Source organism: Hypanus sabinus, chromosome 13, assembly GCF_030144855.1.
Source record: "Hypanus sabinus isolate sHypSab1 chromosome 13, sHypSab1.hap1, whole genome shotgun sequence".
NCBI lineage: Eukaryota > Metazoa > Chordata > Chondrichthyes > Myliobatiformes > Dasyatidae > Hypanus > Hypanus sabinus.
Window position 1 is genome coordinate 90,328,754 of NC_082718.1, and position 23,585 is coordinate 90,352,338.

Below are 23,585 nucleotides of genomic sequence, written 5' to 3' on the forward strand. Positions count from 1 at the left end.
CACCAATTGTCAGCCTACCTTCCTCCCCTCTGTGTAATACAGCACTCACCAATTGTCGGCCTACCGTCCTCCCTTCTGTGTAATACAGCGCTCACCAATTGTCAGCCTACCATCCTCCCCTCTGTGTAATACAGCGCTCACCAATTGTCAGCCTACCATCCTCCCCTCTGTGTAATACAGCGCTCACCAATTGTCAGCCTACCATCCTCCCCTCTATGTAATACAGCGCTCACCAATTGTCAGCCTACCGTCATCCCCTCTGTGTAATACAGCACTCACCAATTGTCAGCCTACCATCCTCCCCTCTGTGTAATACAGCGCTCACCAATTGTCAGCCTACCATCCTCCCCTCTATGTAATACAGCGCTCACCAATTGTCAGCCTACCGTCCTCCCCTCTGTGTAATACAGCGCTCACCAATTGTCCGCCAACCGTCCTCCCCTCTGTGTAATACAGCGCTCACCAATTGTCAGCCTACCGTCCTCCCCTCTGTGTAATACAGCGCTCACCAATTGTCAGCCTACCGTCCTCCCCTCTGTGTAATACAGCGCTCACCAATTGTCAGCCAACCGTCCTCCCCTCTGTGTAATACAGCGCTCACCAATTGTCAGCCTACCTTCCTCCCCCTGTGTAATACAGCACTCACCAATTGTCAGCCTACCGTCCTCCCCTCTGTGCAATACAGCGCTCACCAAATGTCAGCCTACCGTCCTCCCCTCTGTGTAATACAGCGCTCACCAATTGTCAGCCTACCGTCCTCCCCTCTGTGTAATACAGCGCTCACCAATTGTCAGCCAACCGTCCTCCCCTCTGTGTAATACAGCGCTCACCAATTGTCAGCAACCGTCCTCCCCTCTCACCAATTGTCAGCCTACCGTCCTCCCCTCTGTGTAATACTGCGCTCACCAATTGTCAGCCTACCGTCCTCCCCTCTCACCAATTGTCAGCCTACCGTCCTCCCCTCTGTGTAATACTGCGCTCACCAATTGTCAGCCAACCGTCCTCCCCTCTCACCAATTGTCAGCCTACCGTCCTCCCCTCTGTGTAATACTGCGCTCACCAATTGTCAGCCTACCGTCCTCCCCTCTCACCAATTGTCAGCCTACCGTCCTCCCCTCTGTGTAATACAGCGCTCACCAATTGTCAGCCAACCGTCCTCCCCTCTGTGTAATACAGCGCTCACCAATTGTCAGCCTACCGTCCTCCCCTCTGTGTAATACAGCGCTCACCAATTGTCAGTCTACCGTCCTCCCCTCTGTGTAATACAGCGCTCACCAATTGTCAGCCAACCGTCCTCCCGTCTGTGTAATACAGCGCTCACCAATTGTCAGCCAACCGTCCTCCCCTCTGTGTAATACAGCACTCACCAATTGTCAGCCTACCGTCCTCCCCTCTGTGCAATACAGCGCTCACCAAATTTCAGCCTACCGTCCTCCCCTCTGTGTAATACAGCGCTCACCAATTGTCAGCCTACCGTCCTCCCCTCTGTGTAATACAGCGCTCACCAATTGTCAGCCTACCTTCCTCCCCCTGTGTAATACAGCGCTCACCAATTGTCAGCCTACCGTCCTCCCCTCTGTGTAATACAGCACTCACCAATTGTCAGCCAACCGTCCTCCCCTCCGTGTAATACAGCACTCAGCAATTGTCAGCCTACCACCCTCCCCTCTGTGCAATACAGCGCTCACCAATTGTCAGCCTACCTTCCTCCCTCTGTGTAATACACGCTCACCAATTGTCAGCCTACCGTCCTCCCCTCTGTGTAATACAGCGCTCACCAATTGTCAGCCTGCCTTCCTCCCCCTGTGTAATACAGCACTCAGCAATTGTCAGCCTACCACCCTCCCCTCTGTGCAATACAGCGCTCACCAATTGTCAGCCAACTGTCCTCCCCTCCGTGTAATACAGCACTCAGCAATTGTCAGCCTACCGTCCTCCCCTCTCACCAATTGTCAGCCTACCATCCTCCCCCCTCACCAATTGTCAGCCTACCGTCCTCCCCTCTCACCAATTGTCAGCCAACCGTCCTCCCCTCTCACCAATTGTCAGCCTACCGTCCTCCCCTCTCACCAATTGTCAGCCAACCGTCCTCCCCTCTCACCAATTGTCAGCCTACCGTCCTCCCCTCTCACCAATTGTCAGCCAACCGTCCTCCCCTCTCACCAATTGTCAGCCTACCGTCCTCCCCTCTCACCAATTGTCAGCCAACCGTCCTCCCCTCTCACCAATTGTCAGCCTACCGTCCTCCCCTCTCACCAATTGTCAGCCAACCGTCCTCCCCTCTCACCAATTGTCAGCCTACCGTCCTCCCCTCTGTGTAATACAGCGCTCACCAATTGTCAGCCTACTGTCCTGCCCTCTGTGTAATACAGCGCTCACCAATTGTCAGCCAACCGTCCTCCCCTCTCACCAATTGTCAGCCTACCGTCCTCCCCTCTGTGTAATACTGCGCTCACCAATTGTCAGCCTACCGTCCTCCCCTCTCACCAATTGTCAGCCTACCGTCCTCCCCTCTGTGTAATACTGCGCTCACCAATTGTCAGCCAACCGTCCTCCCCTCTCACCAATTGTCAGCCTACCGTCCTCCCCTCTGTGTAATACAGCGCTCACCAATTGTCAGCCAACCGTCCTCCCCTCTCACCAATTGTCAGCCTACCGTCCTCCCCTCTGTGTAATAATGCGCTCAACAATTGTCAGCCTACCGTCCTCCCCTCTGTGTAATACAGCGCTCACCAATTGTCAGCCAACCGTCCTCCCCTCTCACCAATTGTCAGCCTACCGTCCTCCCCTCTGTGCAATACAGCGCTCACCAATTGTCAGCCTACCGTCCTCCCCTCTGTGCAATACAGCGCTCACCAATTGTCAGCCTACCGTCCTCCCCTCTGTGTAATACAGCGCTCACCAATTGTCAGCCTACCATCCTCCCCTCTGTGTAATACAGCACTCACCAATTGTCAGCCTACCGTCTTCCCCTCTGTGCAATACAACACTCACCAATTGTCAGCCTACCGCCCTCCCCTCTGTGCAATACAGCGCTCACCAATTGTCAGCCTACCGTCCTCCCCTCTCACCAATTGTCAGCCTACCGTCCTCCCCTCTCACCAATTGTCAACCTACCATCATCCCCTCTGTGTAATACAGCGCTCACCAATTGTCAGCCTACCGTCCTCCCCTCTGTGTAATACAGCGCTCACCAATTGTCAGCCAACCGTCCTCCCCTCTCACCAATTGTCAGCCAACCGTCCTCCCTTCTGTGTAATACAGCGCTCACCAATTGTCAGCCAACCGTCCTCCCCTCCGTGTAATACAGCACTCAGCAATTGATAGCCTACCATCATCCCCTCCATGTAATACAGCACTCACCAATTGTCAGCCTACCGTCCTCCCCTCTATGTAATACAGCACTCACCAATTGTCAGCCTACCGTCCTCCCCTCTGTGTAATACAGCACTCACCAATTGTCAGCCTACCGTCCTCCCCTCTATGTAATACAGCACTCACCAAATGTCAGCCTACCGTCCTCCCCTCTGTGTAATACAGCACTCACCAATTGTCAGCCTACCGTCCTCCCCTCTATGTAATACAGCACTCACCAATTGTCAGCCTACCGTCCTCCCCTCTATGTAATACAGCACTCACCAATTGTCAGCCTACCGTCCTCCCCTCTATGTAATACAGCACTCACCAAATGTCAGCCTACCGTCCTCCCCTCTGTGTAATACAGCACTCACCAATTGTCAGCCTACCGTCCTCCCCTCTATGTAATACAGCACTCACCAATTGTCAGCCTACCGTCCTCCCCTCTATGTAATACAGCACTCACCAATTGTCAGCCAACCGTCCTCCCCTCCGTGTAATACAGCACTCAGCAATTGTCAGCCTACCACCCTCCCCTCTGTGCAATACAGCGCTCACCAATTGTCAGCCTACCGTCATCCCCTCTGTGTAATACAGTACTCACCAATTGTCAGCCTACCGTCCTCCCCTCTGTGTAATACAGCGCTCACCAATTGTCAGCCTACCGTCCTCCCCTCTATGTAATACAGCACTCACCAATTGTCAGCCTACCGTCCTCCCCTCTGTGTAATACAGCACTCAGCAATTGTCAGCCTACCGTCCTCCCCTCTATGTAATACAGCGCTCACCAATTGTCAGCCTACCGTCCTCCCCTCTATGTAATACAGCACTCACCAATTGTCAGCCTACCGTCCTCCCCTCTGTGTAATACAGCACTCACCAATTTTCAGCCTACCGTCCTCCCCTCTATGTAATACAGCGCTCACCAATTGTCAGCCTACCGTCCTCCCCTCTATGTAATACAGCACTCACCAATTGTCAGCCTACCGTCCTCCCCTCTATGTAATACAGCACTCACCAATTGTCAGCCTACCGTCCTCCCCTCTATGTAATACAGCACTCACCAATTGTCAGCCTACCGTCCTCCCCTCTATGTAATACAGCACTCACCAATTGTCAGCCTACCGTCCTCCCCTCTATGTAATACAGCACTCACCAAATGTCAGCCTACCGTCCTCCCCTCTGTGTAATACAGCACTCACCAATTGTCAGCCTACCGTCCTCCCCTCTATGTAATACAGCACTCACCAATTGTCAGCCTACCGTCCTCCCCTCTATGTAATACAGCACTCACCAATTGTCAGCCTACCGTCCTCCCCTCTATGTAATACAGCACTCACCAATTGTCAGCCTACCGTCCTCCCCTCTGTGCAATACAGCGCTCACCAATTGTTAGCCTACCGTCATCCCCTCTGTGTAATACAGTACTCACCAATTGTCAGCCTACCGTCCTCCCCTCTGTGTAATACAGCGCTCACCAATTGTCAGCCTACCGTCCTCCCCTCTATGTAATACAGCACTCACCAATTGTCAGCCTACCGTCCTCCCCTCTGTGTAATACAGCACTCAGCAATTGTCAGCCTACCGTCCTCCCCTCTATGTAATACAGCGCTCACCAATTGTCAGCCTACCGTCCTCCCCTCTATGTAATACAGCACTCACCAATTGTCAGCCTACCGTCCTCCCCTCTGTGTAATACAGCACTCACCCATTTTCAGCCTACCGTCCTCCCCTCTATGTAATACAGCGCTCACCAATTGTCAGCCTACCGTCCTCCCCTCTATGTAATACAGCACTCACCAATTGTCAGCCTACCGTCCTCCCCTCTATGTAATACAGCACTCACCAATTGTCAGCCTACCGTCCTCCCCTCTATGTAATACAGCACTCACCAATTGTCAGCCTACCGTCCTCCCCTCTATGTAATACAGCACTCACCAATTGTCAGCCTACCGTCATCCCCTCTGTGTAATACAGCGCTCACCAATTGTCAGCCTACCGTCCTCCCCTCTGTGCAATACAGCGCTCACCAATTGTCAGCCTACCGTCATCCCCTCTGTGTAATACAGTACTCACCAATTGTCAGCCTACCGTCCTCCCCTCTGTGTAATACAGCACTCACCAGTATTCAATGGTCTCCCCTTTGTGTAATACAGCACTCCTTTAATAATGCATTTACTAAGAAGAGATTACCCCAATCTTTTTATGAAGCTACTATCTCTCTAATTCTTAAAAAAGATAAGGATCCTACTTTATGTGCATCTTATCGCCCTATATCGCTATTAAATGTAGACTCTAAGATTCTTACAAAAATTTTAGATATTAGGTTAGAAAAGTTACTAACACAGATTATTTCAGAAGACCAAACTGGTTTTATTAGGAACTGGTATTCCTTTTTTAATGTTAGAAAATTGATTAATATAATTTATACTTCTTCACCCACAACCTCAGAATGTGTTATTTCATTAGATGCTGAAAAAGCTTTTGATAGAGTTGAATGGACATACTTATTTAATGCCTTGAAAAATTTTAATTTTAGTTCTAATTTTATATCATGGATTAAATTAATATATTATAAAACTGTTGCTTCTGTTCTTACAAATAATTACAGATCCTCTTTTTTTCAATTATCTCACGGTACGAGACATGGTTGTCCCTTAAATCCTTTATTATTTAATATCGCATTAGAACCTTTAGCCATTGCTATTCGTGAATCTCCTAATATTTTTGGTATTACCCGTAATGAGAAGTTATACAAGTTATCATTTTATGCTGATGACTTGTTGTTATATATTTCTGATCCTGACAGGTCTATTCCCGCTATTTTATCCTTGTTGGTTCAATTTGGTAGTTTTTCTGGTTATAAACTAAACTTGGATAAGAGTGAATTATTCCCTTTAAATGCGCAAACTTTATTGAATGACAGGACACCATTTAAAGTTGTTACTGATAACTTTATTTATTTAGGTATAAAAATTACCAAGAAATATAAAGATTTATTCAGATTGAATTTTTTACCTATGCTTCATCAAATTCAACAACCTACTACAAGATGGTCTCCCTTATCCTTATCATTAGTTGGTCGGATTAATGCTATTAAAATGATGATTTTACCGAAATTCTTATATTTATTTCAAGCCTTACCAATTTTTATTCCTAAATCTTTTTTTGATAACATTGATTCAAAAATTTCCTCATTTGTGTGGCAAAATAAAAACCCCAGGTTAGGTAAAAGATAATTACAAAAATCTAAAAAAGATGGTGGTTTAGCTTTACCTAACCTTAGATTTTACTATTGGGCGAATAATATTCGAAACTTAATATATTGGAAATTAGATTTGGATTCAGCGTTGTGCCCACAGTGGGTAAATTTAGAATGTAATGATGCACAGGGATATTCTTTATTCTCCGTTCTTGGTTCTTCTCTTCCTGCTGATTTAGTTAAATTCAATAAACAGATATCCAACCCTATTGTCAAACACACATTACGAATTTGGTTTCAATTTCGTAAGTTTTTTACTCTGAAAAACTTTGTTCTTGATAGCTCTATCTTACTTAACTTCTTTTTTAAACCTTCTTTAACAGATCAAGCTTTTAGCATATGGAAAAGGAAAGGTATAAAATGTTTTCGAGATCTTTTTTCTGAAGGTAGTTTGATGTCTTTCGACCAACTTTCCAACAAATTTAAGTTACCTAAATCTAATTTTTTTAGATATTTACAAATCAGAAATTTTTTATATAAAGTTCTACCATCCTTTCCCAATTCAACTTTGATAGATTTTTCAGATATGATTTTTACCTTGAATCCTTGTCAGAAGGGATTAGTGGCTCTTATTTATAATATGATTATGAAGATACAACCAGAAATATCAGGTAGAATTAAACAAGAGTGGGAAAAAGAACTTCAATATAATATATTAACAGAAAAATGGGAAAAAATTCTACAAATGGCTAATTCTTCTTCTATATGTGCTAAACATGCTTTAATACAACTTAAGGTTGTACATAGAGCTCATATGTCTAAAGATAAGCTTGCTTGATTCTATTCTCATGTTAACCCTCAATGTGACAGATGTCATTCAGATGTGGCCTCATTGACCCACATGTTTTGGTCATGTCCGACCTTACATAACTATTGGAAGGACATATTTGCTCAATTTGGAATATTGATTTACAACCTCATTTTATTACTGCAATTTTTGGTATACCAAATGAGGATGGTAATCGACTTTCCCCTTCAATTAGACGAATGATCGCCTTTGCAACATTAATGGCCAGAGGGTCTATATTACAAAATTGGAAAGAAGTAAATCCTCCTACCACGTTTCAGTGGTTCTCTCAAACTATTTCTTGTCTGAGCTTAGAAAAAATTAGTACTATTTTCGATTCATCAATTAAATTTGAAGAAACTTGGGGACCGTTCATTCGACACTTTCACATGAATTAATCTGGCCTCTTCCAGACCTTTTCTCTTTTTATTCTTGTTCTGGTATGGAGTTCCGGAGTTTTTGACACTATCATATACATATAAATTGTTATTATTGCCCATGTTAGTTTAGGTTTATTTTTTTTAATATATTTTTTTCTTCTTGTATTTTTAATTTTTTTTCTTTTGATGATTATTCTTATTCTTTTTCATGTATAATCAATTGATTGATAATTGTACTATTTTTTGCTGATATTTTAATAAGATATTGTTATCTTACTACTAATTCAACTTCAAGTCTAGTGCACTTATAACCTATTTAATATTATGTTATGTTTTTTTATATATATGAAATTTAATAAAAAGATTGAAAAAGAAAGAATACAGCACTCACCAGTATTCAACGGTCTCCCCTATCTCCAAGTACAGACTAAGAATTAACACTGTCCTACTGCACACTGCCACACTGGGCTGAGACCGCTAACGAGATTGCTAATGAGATCACCGCCCACCACAGCGAGTGCTAGCATTGCATGTCATGCGAAGACCAAAAAATGATGGTTATTTATTTTTAATCACGATCTCTCTCAGGGCCCCTAGCAAGCTCTCACGGAATCCTGGTTGAGAAACCCTGGCTTTAACACTTTTAAACTATAGTAATAAAACTTCACATCTGACTCTGCCTCATAATGTCTTTAAATAAGGAAGTTATTAAACACAACCAATGCCATCTATGATACGACTGAGTTAATAACTGTGTCTCAATTGACACAGTTTTGTTTGGGACAGGTTTTACATTGTATTTTCAGTAGTTATCATACATTTACTAATAGTTTTTGTCTTTAATCAGAAAAGGGTAAGTGTGCAGACATAAGATATCGCAGCAGAATTAGGCCATTTGGCCCATCATGCTATTTCATCATGGCTGATCCATTTCCCTCTCAGCCCCAATCTCCTGCCTTCTTCCCATAACCCATTATACCCTGACTAACCTCTGCCTTGAATATACCCAATGACTTGGCCCCCACAGCCATTTGTGGCAACAAATTCCACAGATTCACTGCCCTCTGGCTAAAGAAATTCCTCCTCCTCATCTCTGCGCTAAATGGATGCTCCCCTACTATGAGGCTGTGCCCTCTGGTCTTGGAATTATTTAAAATAATTAAGTTTATGCCTGTCAGGGCCTGTGCTGTTGTACACGAATTGCAATTGAAATTCCCGTGCTGTGCCTTCGTTATTGCAGGATCTCCCCAATAAACTGTTAGACAGGAAAGTTTAACTTCACTGAGCTGTCAGCGACACAGGTCGAGGCACTATGTCTCAGATTTTAAGATAATAATGGGCCTGGCAGTTTATGTGTTTACGTAACATAGAACCAGACACGGAATGCGATGGCAGATTGTTCTGATTTGTTAAAACCGTGGCTGTTGAGGGCGATACGGTTCCAAGTTGCGGTAACGCCGGGCGCTGATCCTAGCAGCGAATATTGCGAAATGCGCGCTTGTGTTGCGGCTTCCGTAGCTGGAAGTCATGGCGTGCAATCGGAGGTAGGAGCTCCGGACGGTGAAGCGGCTCCCCCGCTAAACGGCTCGGGATGCCTCGGTACGCCCAGCTCGTGATAGGGCCCGCCGGCAGTGGAAAGGTACTTATCGACTCTGGCGGCAAATTGCGCACTTTAGTGGAGAATGGTTACTTAAAACACGCAGCTCACCAAAGTTGAATGGAGGAGTTGGGCCTGGATTCGCTGCCGCTGTGAACTGGACCTTCCCTCGTGCTTTTGTTTAAGTACTACAAACCCAGTACAAAACAAACATGTTACTTTTTTTTTTCAGTTATTCTGTTGTAGATTTAATGATGTTTGAGATGCAGATAATTCCTCGAGGCTTCAGACTGTAGCATTTATGCAACGAAGATGCAAATAAAGGTGCAATGGTCCTTGACCCAAACTCTTCAGCAAAGCATTTCGTGTTTCACAACGCCATTAGGAAATGTATTTTAACCTTTCAGTTAACTTATATTGGTGATTCATTTAATTCCTTAGGGAATCAAACAGCAATCTTCTATTTAGATTCCTCCATAATAAAAAAAAACACTCAACTTTTTATTAACAGGGAACCTAAAACCACTTCCTAATTTTCATTTATTCCTGGTCCACTCTGTAGATCAATAGTAACAAAAGATTCAGCTCATTGACAAAATTTCGTTGCTGTTTTTACAGTAGCCTTCCAAAAATATTTTTGTACAAAAGTTTTGACATGTTAATGTAGATTTCATTTTTTTTTTGCTGCTTAAGCTGAAATACTTGATAAAAATCATTTTGTAGTACCTTTAAGTTACAACAGGCATTTGTTTATCTGTTGAGATACAACATGGAATAGGCCCTTCAAGCCTGCCGCCCAGTAATCCCCTGATTTAATCCCAACTTGATCATGGGAGAATTTACAATGACCAATTGACATACCAACTGGCACGTCTTTGGGCTGTGGGAGGAAACCCCTGTGGTCACGGGGAGTCCGTACAAACCCCTTACAGGTAGCAGTGGGAATTGAACCCAGGTCGCCTGTACTGTAAAGCTCTGTGCTAACCATTAGACTACATCTGTTGATGTACAGTTTGCAAGTTAGTGAACCTTTTGCAATTAGCTGCTTTTCTGCATTAATTACTCAAAAGCTGTGGTCTATTCTTCATCTAAGTCACAATAATAGACAATCACAATCTGGCTAAACAATGCACAAACAATTCTACTTTTTATGTCTTTATTGAATACCTTGCTTAAACGTTCACAGCCTTTGTATTTAATAACTGGTAGAACCTCCTTTGGCAGCAATAATGTCCACCGAATGTTTCCTGTGGCTGCTGATCAGAATGGTGAGGAGGAATTTTAGACCCATTCCTCCATACAGAACTGTTTCAGTTCATCAATATTTCTGGGATGCCTTGCGTGAAGTCATGCCGCAGCATCTCAATTGGGTTAAGGTCTGGACTCTGACTTGGCCATTCCAAAACGCAAATTTTCTTTTTAAACCATGCTGTTGTTGATTTATTCTTGGGTTTTAGATCATTGTCTTGTTGCACCATCCAACTTCTATTAAGCTTCAGCTAACAGACCACTATCCTGACATTCTCCTGTAAAAGTGCCTTGATACAATTTTGAATTCATTGTTCCGTCAACAATTGCAAGCTGTCCAGACCCTGAGGCAGCAAAGCAGCCACAAACCATGATGCTCCTTCCGCTATGCTTCACAGTTGGGATGAGGTGTTGGTGTGGAGTGCTCTTTTTCCTCCATAGTGTGCATTTTTTGCCTAAAAGTTCAACTGTTGTCTCAGCTGTCCACAGAACATTGTCCCAGAAGCGTTCTGGAACATCCAGGTAGACTTCTGCAAGCTTGAGAAGTGCAGCATTTTTTTTTTTTGGAGAGCTGTGGTTTCCACCATGGTGTCCTTCCATGAACACTATTCTTGTTCAGTGTTTTTCTTATAGTTGACACACAGAGACTTTAGCAAGTTCAAAGATTTCTGCAGATCTTTTGTTGTTACCCTTGTGTTCTTTGTTACTTCCTTGCATGGTGTACTCTTGGTGTGATCTTTGCAGGATGCCCACTCCTAGTGAGAATAATAACAGTACAGAGTTTCCTCCATTTGTAGACAGTTTCTGCTACTGTGGACTGATAAACACTCAGGAGTTTAGAAATGCTTTTGTAGCCTTTTTCCAGCTTCATGCACATCTACAATTCTTGTAAGGTCCTCTGAAAGTTGTGGCATAAACAGATCTTTCTCAAGAAGAACAGGCTCTGTCAGTAACCTGACTTTGTGTGTCTTTTTTTTATATAGGGTGGGGCACCTCTACTACCTCTAGTATCTCACTGATTAGGACTCCTGACTCCAAATAGCTTTTGTAGAAGGCGCTACCCCAGAGGTTCAGAGAACCTGGACCATGATTAGGAGTACTCAGTATTGACAAGAAGTAGTACAATTGCTTATGTGTTATTTCGTTAGGCAGATTGTGTTTGTTTTTGTGACTTGGATGAAAATCAGACTACATTTTATGAGTAATTAATGCAGAAAACCAGGTAATTGCAAAGGGTCCACAAACTTTTTCTTTCAGCTGTATTTTCTTTGCAGTATTGTATGATAGGTTGCAACAGTGATTATATAGTCATAGGAAAATAATCCTATAAAATAAAATTAACATGAGTTTATGTTTAAACTAAATGTATACTTTTGGATTGTATATCAAAGGGTTTTGATGTGGTATGTTTCTGAAATAGTCCTTCAGAATATTGCAAATTTCAAGTCATAGGTGACAAGAAATAGAAAAATTTAATGCAAAAAAGACCTTCAACAGCTGGAGGCAGTTAGAGACTCAAGCAGAGTTTGTGTGAGGAAAGGAATTGTCAACATTTGGGATACAGATACAGCACCTATTCTGATTTAGGGTTTCAAACTGAAAGGTCAACAATTTCTTCCCCACCCACAGATACAACTAGACTGCTGACATCTTTCAGCAATCTTACGTTTCTCCCCCACAGCACCTGCAGTCTCTTTGAGAATTCTATGTTATTTAACTGATGTATTTACCGTGAGGTGTGTAAAAGTTGTTTTTAATTTCAGAGCACTTACTGTTCTACTATGCAGCAGCACTGTGAGGTGTTGAATCGATCAGTACAAGTGGTAAACCTTGACCCTGCTGCTGAATACTTTGACTATCCTGTCTTAGCAGGTAAGTTGACTTAGCAAAATACCTTTAAAATGATCATTTAAAAACATATGAGGTTTACAAATGTACTTAATCATTGTGCATTAAGTAACTAATATAGCCTTGTGATGGTGTTGTGTTAGTGACAGCGAAGTTCTAAGCTCAAAGACCTTAAACCATACCCGATGTAGATAACTGCAGGTACCCTCACTAAAGGGAGGTTGTACTGTAGCTACTCAAAGTTCAAAATCTAGTTCACTTCCCTGTTTATCTTCCATGGTGAGCTTAGCTGCCAGAACTCACTTTTTGAACCCCTGCCAAAGAGGAAATGCTTTTAATTAACAACATCATTCATTAAGTCCTGAAGAAGTGTCAGCTCAAAGTGTTGACTGTTTATTCATTTCCATAGATGCTGCCTGACCTACTGAGTTCCTCCAGCATTTTGTGAGTGTTGCTCAGGATTTCCAGCATCTGCAGAATCTCTTGTGTTCATTTACACAGTTCGTATACTTACAGTGAAAATATTATTGAAACAAATTTGGAACATAGAGGATTTCTATCTTACAAATGCTTTCTAAATTACAAACCATTTGTAAAAACACAAAGGATTTCAAAACACAGGTACAGTGGACTGCAGGTGACCGATTCATCCGTCATGGGAATCAAAGGCAGTGGAATGAATTCTAGTCCTCCTTTCCCCCAGCTTTCTGTTATTCATGATGTTACTGGACCATTCCTAACAAGCCTGGACTGCTCTCTCTATTTCTCTCTCACTTGGGTGACTTCATACTTTGTTTTTTTCAGATACATTTTCACACAGGTGGTTTAAAAGTATCTGGAGACAGAGTTCCCAGGTACCCAGAATTAATGCTGCAAAGCTGATTCCCTGAGTACACAAACCTTCCAACTATTAACAGATCAGCCTTTTGATATGCTGAGTGATATTATCAATTTGGTTTGCAATTTTCCTTGAACTAAATAACTTAGCCAGCATTGTCTGGTTTGATACAAGCCCAATTAACATTATAACATCATTGTCTTATACTGCAATCTCTTGAGTAGTAAGCCCCATGCTCTGAGCCAGCATCCTGTGCTATATAGATGGTGCTTGTTTGCAAAGCTGTCCTTTTAAATTGAAACCTATTATTGCTTGCTATTTAAATTAAGAACTTAAGACTTGACCCCTGCTTATGACCAGAAGGTAAAGGAATATTGGTTGGAAGTTTAACTTACTCAAAAATAACGCTGACCATTAGAAGTGTCAGCTGCTAGTGTTTAGAAAGAAAGCCCCCACACCCATGTTGCCATTGGACAGTGAATATCCATCACAGTCTTATGCAAACAATTATACCTTAATGGTAAAAACTCACAATAATTTATTGAAATGTTCCAAATATTTTATGCAACAAGAAAGTCTTTGGAATAATGTTTAAAAGAAAATCTTATCATGGTACTCAGAAAAAAGGTAAATTTAATTCCATTTAGGCATGATATCTCCCAATCCCTTTCTCTTCTGAGAAATTTAGCTGGTCCTTCTGCAAGGTGTTAATACTTTAGATTTCATTTTGTGGTGGCTTACTCTTTCTTCAGTATTTTGACATTGTGCTCCTTTAATGTTGAGTAAATTCCCTAGCAATTTTTATCAATATTCTTAACATTCCTGAAAGCTCCAAATTAAAATAATTCAATTTTGATTCTATAACATTTATTTCATAGTCATAACGATTGGTTTTTACGAAAGAAAATTAAAACCTAGTTGTTTAAAATTTTACTTTCAACATTATTATACAATTTGTTGAATTGTGCTTGTTTAGAAATCATTATTTTGATGCAATGCCCAGTTTCTTTGAAATTAAAATATCACCATGCATTAATCTTTCTACTGTTAATGGATGCAGATATCCGGGAGCTCATCCAAGTGGAAGATGTGATGGAGGATGACACGTTAAGGTTTGGCCCAAACGGTGGACTCATTTTCTGCATGGAATACTTTGCCAACAACTTTGATTGGTTGGCAGATTGCCTTGGACACGTGGAAGATGATTATATACTATTCGATTGTCCAGGTAGGCAGTAATTTACATTTATTTTCTCCAGTGGTCTAGGAATTACTTTGGGTGGAGCTTCAAGGTTGAGGTTGACTTGGTTCTGAGGTAACAACCATCACCAAAGAAGCAGAATCAGATTTACTCTTACTGACATGTAACGTGAATTTATTTGTTCTCTGGCACCAGTATAGTGCAAAGACATACAAAGACAGTAAGAATGTATGAATTACATAAAAATTGTGCAAAGCAGAGGAATAACAAGGTAGATGTTTTGATGGTGTGAAAATATTGGTTATTTCGATTGTTGCACACCCTCTTACTTCCTTTGAAGAAACCTGAACTGCTCAGTACCTTCGATGCTCTTATGTTAGTTTGAACAGTCTCGTTGCTGGAATTACCATGATTCCATGAGGATGTCATATTTCTTCAAAGAGCCTTTGAAGTGTATTTTCTGCCCTCAGGGAAATGTTAATGATGTGGGAGCTTGGAGTAGTTAATCTTGGGTTTGGAAGTCTGCAGTTTAATGCGGCCTTCCCATATGAGCATAATCAGAGCCTTGATGTTGGCCTGGGAGAGGTCACTCACTGAATTGCCCATAATGCCAATCAATTTGGAGGCTGTTGGGGAGGCAGCATCTGTGTCTGTCGTAAATTGACAGTGATTTGGGCTTCATACTTCCATCACTGCTCAGGTGTTGCATTTCCAGACTCACTTTGTAACAGAGCCCATTATGATTTGATTGTTGGGGTCTACACTAATGTGTCTTTATTTGTTATTTACAGGACAGATTGAGCTATATACACACCTGCCAATAATGAAGCAGCTTGTCGAACAGTTACAGCAGTGGGAATTCCGTGTTTGTGGTGTATTTCTTGTTGATTCTCAATTTATGGTGGAGTCATTTAAGGTAATCGCCTCTATTTTATGGAATTCAAAATTTGAGGTTGATGCTACTGCCTTATTAGAAACTCATGTTATCAGATATGCAGATTTTTATTAAGGTGAGTGACATGTAAAAGAATAAAGTGCAATAATATACTTTGATCCCAGTTTTATTTTCCTTTCTTTACATGTAGTTTAATCTAAAGTTTTTGACAAAGTGGAAACAATTCATTTAAGGATTAGATCATGAATACAATTTGGCTATTTGACTAAGGAGGTATAGTTTTGTCTGATACAGGGTCCCTACTAGTTAATTTGGCTGGGCTTTTCATGAGATCAATTACCAAAGTTTTTTTTTCTCTCACTTTAGATTTGAAACATTGGGGTCATTTATTACTGATTTGGTGTACCGGGTAATGAAAGAGCAGATGTTATAACAGAGCAGGCACTTAAAAGTTGGCGGTAGATATTATAGTTGCTATGGGAAAGTATGAAATCTTGTATTTGGTTGGCTGGGATTGGGAAATGGCTGAAAGTGTGGGATAGGGGTGCGACAGGGAGGAGGTATTACAATTTGTTTCCATCGATTCCAAGGGGAGGGTTGCTTTTGGGAAGGGCGTGTGGTTTGGACATACGTGCTTGCACTCCACTTTGGCACTTGTTGGTAAGCATGGGAACAGGTGGTGTTATTTTTGTAAGGACATGTGATCATGGTGTGCCACAGATATTTGTTGGAACGTAGGAAGCTGTTGAGACAATTATTGGGCAGACCGAGGGTGCCTAGTTTGCAAGATATTCTGGCACCTGAGGCAGAGACAGTTAAGTCATGTAGGGACCTGGGGAACTTTGTAAATAAAACATGTTTGGGAGGAATCTGATCCTCGTCATGGCTCATTTCATACTCCACTACAGTAGGTGACGGTTATGCACCCCCCTGATAGGTGCCATTAGCACAAAAGAAGATGTAGCTACTGACTCATTGCGCCAGCTGAGATGGACAGATCACAAATAAAATTTGTGATTTTATGTTCGTCCAAATCTTTCCATCAGCAAACTTCAATTCTGTATGTTTGAATGTTCTATATGAATGGCTTAATTCTGTCTTATACTGCAAAATATGAAATATGTAACATCATAATTCTCTTAGTTTGTGTCAGGAGTAATGGCAGCTCTCAGCGCCATGGTCTCTCTGGAAATTCCGCAAGTCAACATCATGACAAAAATGGATTTACTTAACAAGAAAGCAAAGAAAGAAATTGAAAAGTAAGTGAAACCTTATTTCATGCCTGACCTGCTGAGTTCCTCCAGCATTTTGTGTGTGTCGCTTTGGATTTCCAGCGTCTGCAGATTTTCTCATGTACTTAGATGAATTACTTACTTAAGCCTGTCATCCCTACAAGGGCATAGGCTACCGCCAGCAGCTTGCCAGAGTCCTCGAGGTCTTTAGAGCTTCTTTTGGTGTTTCTGTAGCACTTTTTTTACGGGACAGGGGTTGCTAGCCCCCTGACCAATCCTCTTTCCGCAGCCAGGCTTGGGATTGTCCATGGTGGAGTTGCACTGAAGTAGCTGCTGGGAATATTTACTCAGGCCCAAATACGGTTAAAGATTCCTACCCGTCAACCAGATCTGAAGTATAATTGGAATTAAGCATGTACAGAGACTTGAAAAAAGACCTGGAAGTAACTATACTCTGGACTCTTTCAGTACTGTACAAGTAAAGAAATGGATGTGACCGAAACAGTTCAATACATATGTGAAAAGATTTGATGATGCTTCTGAATGTGTTGGTGTAGCCACAAAATGATGGGAGCTTAGCTGTTTGGATTCAGAACTGGCTTACGTGTAGAAGACAGAGGGTAGTTATTCGAGCTGGAGGTCTGTCATATTCATCTAAGATGGCGGTGAGACGCAGCTTGCAGCGGCCACTCTGGAACTGATTATCTGTTATTTGTGAAGTGGGGTTCCGTGCACAATCATAATCGATTGAAAATGGACGTGGGAGCACGGAGGAACATCAGGAAATTCAAGGAAGACCTTCGTTGTTGCTGCTGCTGTGAGGTCCGGGACTCTGCTGGGAAGAACAGGCCCCCAGTCCTCGGGGTCGCGTTGCCAATGGCCGTTGGTGGGGCCGTCTTAATACGCTCGGCAGAGGATGGTGCTCGGAGAAGCTGTGCCGGAGGGGATGGTCATCGGCTCGGAGGTTTGATGGACTCAGAGTCCACTGTGGTCAGGTTGCTTTTGGTGTGTGCTGAGTCGGGCGGCGCCATGGAAGTCCATAGCGGGGGTATTCCCTTGTGCCGCTGGCGTGGGATGGCGAGTCTGTCAAGACCCTGGGGACTTGTGGAAACTGTGTAGTGATTTCTTTTGAACTTATAGTCCTTTAACATCTTTGGACTATTTTTACTGTGCCCATGGTCTGTTTTTTTTATCAATTATGCTATTGTTTGCACTGTTGTAACTATATGTTGTAATTATGTGGTTTTGTGCAGGTCTTGTAGCTTTGGTTTTTGGTCTTGTTTTTGTCTGGTGGATTTGGAGCTCCTTTCCGGGGAATGCGCTGAGACGGTAGCGCGATATTAATATGCAGCAGCCTGTCTGGACTCTGGAATTGCCAAACTCTTTGGGGATTGGGGATTGCCAAACGTTATGTGGATTTTATGGTGAAGTCTGTTTTGTCATGTGCTTTTGTGATACCATTCTGGGGGAATGTTGTCTCATTTTTTAACTGTATTGCATTTGTGGTTTCTAAATGACAACAAACTGAATCTGAATTAGTGGACTTCCACAGGGATCTGTGCTGGGACCTTTGCTGTTTGTAATGTATATAAGTGAGCTGGATGAAAATGTAGAAGAGTGCTTTAGTAAATTTGCAAATGATACCAAGATTGGTAGAGTTGTGGATGGTGTAGAAGACTGGCAAAAAATACAGCGCAATATAGACCAGCTGCAGATGTGGGCTGAGGAATGGCAGATGGAGTTTAACTCCGATAAATGTGAGGTGTTACATCTCAGGGCAATACGAGGAGACGGTACACTGTTAAGGGAAAGGTCCTTAACAGTGTTGCTGACCATAGAGATCTTGGGATCCAAGTTCATAGCTCCTTGAAAGTCACTACACAGGTCAATAAGGTGGTTAGGAAGGCTTATGGAATTGCTTTCATTAGTCGAGGCATTGGGTTCAAATGTCAGGGGGCTGTGTTGCAACTTTATAAACTTTACCCTGTGTGAAGTTGTTTCTTAGACACTATCTGAAATGATTGGGGAATTGGAGATGGACAGTAAATATGGACCTCACCTTGCCTACAATTTTCTTTTCCAACTGTAAGGCAAATCTACAATATTATCTTCCAAATATTCAAGGCTTGCTGGATTGAATTTTAAATTTACTAAAAAAAAGGAAAATCAATGTATGTAAAATTCCTACTTCAAACTTCTGTGTTTAAAGCAATCTGTCATGCAATATATTGGAAATAAGCAGTGTTCAAGATTTAGTTGTACAGCAGGCCAATCCTAGCAGTACTATCCCTTGGCATATGCAGGAGCATGCATTAGTGTAGTAACACAATTTATATTAGTTTACGTGTTTCTACAGTAATATTAGGCAGCTCAGGATGAGGGTATTTTGTTGGCATTTGTCATGCAAATAATGTTGGCTGGACTGAAATGTTCAGCTTCCATCCTTCCATTGGTTTTTTCTGGTCCCTGGAATATACATTTTTACCTTTTTGCTGGCCTACCCGATGGACCAAGTGGCCTATGTGATGGGGGAGATGTGCACCCGCGCGCAAGCACTCGCTGTTTCTCACACCCTTGTCATTCTGTGATTGTTACACCGAGCTTGCGCACTTCAATATCATCCGCCGGATTTACTGAATGGTGCCTTTCCCACCACGCTTTTCACGATGTTCCATCCCCAATGGGGATGTGTAAATGGATATATGTTGTTTGTATACAGTATTTCAGGTAGATATTTCCATTTGTTTTGTAATATGGTTGTAGCCACTTTGTGGGGTGCATCATATTTTAATTCATATGTAGTCTTAAGTTAACTTTGGTAATTAAAGATGGTATGTCCTGGTGCCTAATAAACGGGGCTCTTCGCTCGTAGTAGGAGAGGTCGGAGTTACCAGCAGTTCACACTGGTCATGTACAAGTACAGAACTATTGTGTTTTCTGGTAGATAACTTTTTGTAAATATTGGCAGTTTTCTTTTCTCTATTTTTGCTAAGTTTGATTTTTGACGTACCTTTGCACTGAAGTGGTAAGCGATACGAGCCATTTTTTTCCCTTTGGTCATAACACATGTATCTAACAGCCTAAATCTGCTTCTGTGTCTTATAGAGTGAACTACTTGTCATTTCGCCTTTCTTTTAAGGTCAAGTGTTACTTGCTCTGACAGCTAAATGCTTACAGGCAAATTCACCCTTCATTACGTTGGAAAATTGTTTTAATAGAGATTATTGCAATTTTGTCTTACTGTGCAGCTTTGTACTGGATAACATAAAGGCATTTGGAAAGAAAATGCCTAAAAGTCTGTAAACTTTTTCATATTTCCTCTGTTAAATTGCGTTCATGCCATCGTATTGAGTTATCAGCATAACAGGAAGTAACATTTGGAGATCCACTTTGCAAAATATTTGTATATCGATACAGATGTGTGTTATTTATAGACATTGTTCTCTGACAAAATCAATAATACTAACTTCTAATTCCTTTCATGAAGGTATTTAGACCCTGATATGTATTCACTGATGCAGGACTCTTCTGATATTTGGAAGAGCAAGAAATTTAAGAAACTCACCAAAGCAATTTGTGGATTGGTAAGTATTTTTGATTGATTAATAGAATGCTCTATTTCAGTCTGTTTAAAACAATACCAGTATTCAGTTATTATTAAATATCAACATACATTCATCTATCTTTCCACAAGTCATTTAATTTATTTACTTATGAAAGATTATTGGGTATGGAGTTTGATATTCATACAGAAAATTAGGTTATTTGCTATTCAAAATAAGGAATGCTTGATGCAGAATGTAAACAGAAACTGATTTTACCGGCAGAAAGGACGGTATCCACAAAAGATGCAAATTTATAATCATTATGAGCATTGATTTTATGGGGCAGAGAGCATTTGAATTCTCAGTTTTAGTGAGGATCCCTGCAAAGTGGTCTTTGTGGTCCCAGTTCGATAGTTATTTTTCCATGGGTTCTTTTATTTTGGTACGGGCATGGTGTGTGTTTTTTTTCTCTCAGCACATTGGGTGTTCAACAGTGTTTTTTAATATGGATTCTTTCGGGTTTCTTTGTTTCATGGCTGCCTGTTAAGAAACGAATCTCATAGTATAATGCATACATACTTTGATAATAAATGAACTTTGACTCTTTGCAAGTAATACTGACAGACTGATAGGAAAGTTTATGATTCAGGAAGTTTTAAACCTTAAAAAACATTATTTCTCCAGATGTTTAGCCAAAATATGTTGCATCGGTGCCTAAAATATGTGACACATATTTAGGGAATATTCTGATATGAACACTTTGACGATCAGATTTGATTTTTAAACTACTATTTCTCAAAAGTGCTAATGAACTTCCAACATTTCTAAAGCATTCTTTTCAAATTGTTTTTGTGTATGCATATTTAGTGTTATAAATATTGGCTTAAATCCTGTTATTTGTAGTAAAACTGGGGGAATACAGAATTTTATAAGCTATTTGGAGGATTTGATATTAAAATCATTTTAGTTATAATTATTAAATATCTGTGTAGGTCGATGACTACAGCATGGTTCGTTTTTTGCCATTTGACCGTTCAGATGAAGAATGTATTAGTATAGTTTTGCAACACATTGACTTTTCCATTCAGTATGGAGAGGACTTTGAAGTCAAAGAACCAAAGGTGAGTGCAAATCTTTTCCTGTGTGGGATTTCACCAGTGACATAATAAACTCAAGAGTTTCTGTACTTCTCCATCCCCCCACCCCCACCCCCAGACGCCTTACTTCTCCTCATCTGGTTTTAGGTTCCACCTGCCAGCTTGTACTCTCACCCCCTCACCTCTTATTCTGGCTTCTGCCCCCTTCCTTTCCAGTCCTGATGAAGGGCTCAGCCCAAAACACTGACTGTTTATTCCCCTCCATAGATGCTGCCTGACCTGCTGAACTCCTCCAACATTTTGAATTGGCACTGCTTGCCGAGTCGCCAGTAATGGTGACGCTGAAAGTCCTTTTTTATTGCCCATCACTCAGTCTTTATCAGCCTAGTCAATGTGAGCCACAGACATTCCATAATGACTTGGTATGTAACTCAACTAAGTGATCAAATGTATTGCATTCCTCGGTTAATGCGAATACCTACCTTTGCAACCACATCAAAAAATCATTTATTGTGATTGGCTAACTTGTGAACTAATCTGTAGCTTTCAAGCCAAGTCTATTTGTTAGACAGTGGTAGGATTGTGCTTTATCTTCTACAACTGAAAAGAGTACACAATTTCACATAAAAGAATGAGTTCTTAGAGATCTGTTGTCATGGGGTTTCTGACAACCGTGAGGCTCCAGGATGAACCACTTCCTGCAGGAGAGAAGGGAGAACAAAACAATGTTCAAATGCATTCTTTTATGCTTTTCAAATTCTATCTAAAGTGAGATAGAAACATAGAAAACCTACAGCACAATACAGGCCCTTCGGCCCACAATGCTGTGCTGAACATTTACTTACTTGATATTAAATTATACATTTACCTGACTCTGAACTTTCTTGTACTGTGCTTTGTTTTCCTTAGAGTTCAGAGCTAAAAGGTATTGAATGTCAAATAAAAAATCCTTGTGATAATATGTAACAAGTAATGAGAGAATGCCTCATTCAGTGACTAAAGAATGCATAAAGAATGAAGTTTTTCAGGGTTTACTTGCATAATTCAGTCATAAATCCTTTATTACAGGAGCAAGATGAAGAGCTTGATGCACCGAGCACAAGTCATCAGTTTTTCCAAGGCGCGACTGCTGACTGAATTCCTGGATCTAATCAAGCATCTGGGCCCAGTTAAACATTAGGTTCATTTTATCTGGAAATCATTAATGCTGTGCCTTCCTCAAGATGCCCGATAACACACAATTTAAAACCTTGTGTGAGAACTCAGCTTGTTTGCACTATTGTGTGAAGATTAATTCAAATCTTTCAATTTGTATTTGAAAGTGATTTTTGAACCTGCTAGATATAATTATGTGCTGGTAAATTATCCACTACTGAGTGCCCTTCCTTTTATGATACTAATAACTTTCACAAATGTTTGGAATGACAAGTGACAGACCAGTTTTAAAAGATCATGACTTAAAAGTTTGTTTGCTTGAAATTGTTGTAGAGAATCTTTATATTTTCACATTAAATTATTGCTTATCTCTGCAGGTACTTTATGAATGTCATTTTGAAATGTTGTAAAGTGAGGCCTGTCAGAAGTTGTACAGTGAACAGCAATGGTTTTTATCTTAATATATCTCATTTTGTGTGCTCCAAAATTCTTTCTGCCAAATACTGCACCATATGTAGCTTTAGTCATGTGGTTTAGCAGAGATCAGTATGATGTATGATGTCTCACACAAAGTACTCATTATGCCTGCACACAGAAACTTTAAAAAAGGGCAAAATTAATCACATTAAGATTACAACCAAATGTTTATATAACATTGAAATAACCAACAGATGTTTCTCACTTTTAGTTCTAACTTAAAGATAATATAAAACCTGACTTTAAATAGATTGGTTTGGAATATGGAGCAAAGTTCATTAAGTGCGATGGCAGTACAGACCATGCCTAGCATAAATGAATGGGGCAAAAGACTGAAGATGATTTCCTTCTCTTGTTACTATGTTAACAATACATTCATAGCAAAGATGGATTTTGATTCTTTTTTGTATTATATGGAAATAAAAACTTAATTCTCTGTTTTCAGACTTCATGTTGCAAATATTAGCACAAAGCAACACCTGAATTTATGGTGTTTAAGTGTAAAGTGAGAAAAATTATTTCTGTTTCAACTATAAAATTGTGGGATATTAATATTCATAATTCCATATTTTGGTACAGGCTGGAGCATGTTTTTAATTAGAATTTTTTTATAGTGTTTACATATGACTAAGGACTGTTGTTAGCTACTCCACGTAATTTTCTGAA

General features: G+C 41.1%; 1 protein-coding gene across 2 annotated transcripts in view; it reads left to right on the plus strand.

The window, feature by feature from the left end:
• Window positions 1-23,359, plus strand: part of gpn3 (GPN-loop GTPase 3) — a 40,231-nt gene extending 16,872 nt beyond the window's left edge. Inside the window, exons 1-8 of one of the 2 annotated variants that reach the window (XM_059988162.1) lie at window positions 9,268-9,425; window positions 12,395-12,503; window positions 14,378-14,545; window positions 15,310-15,434; window positions 16,557-16,672; window positions 20,133-20,229; window positions 21,183-21,311; window positions 22,356-23,359. In XM_059988162.1, coding sequence (XP_059844145.1) covers window positions 9,378-9,425; window positions 12,395-12,503; window positions 14,378-14,545; window positions 15,310-15,434; window positions 16,557-16,672; window positions 20,133-20,229; window positions 21,183-21,311; window positions 22,356-22,424 — 861 coding nt within the window. In that variant the 5' untranslated portion in view covers window positions 9,268-9,377 and the 3' untranslated portion in view covers window positions 22,425-23,359. Of the gene's footprint in view, window positions 1-9,267; window positions 9,426-12,394; window positions 12,504-14,377; window positions 14,546-15,309; window positions 15,435-16,556; window positions 16,673-20,132; window positions 20,230-21,182; window positions 21,312-22,355 lie in introns of those variants that run through there. The other variant, XM_059988163.1, reaches the window with a different exon arrangement.
• Window positions 23,360-23,585: the final 226 nt, after the last annotated feature.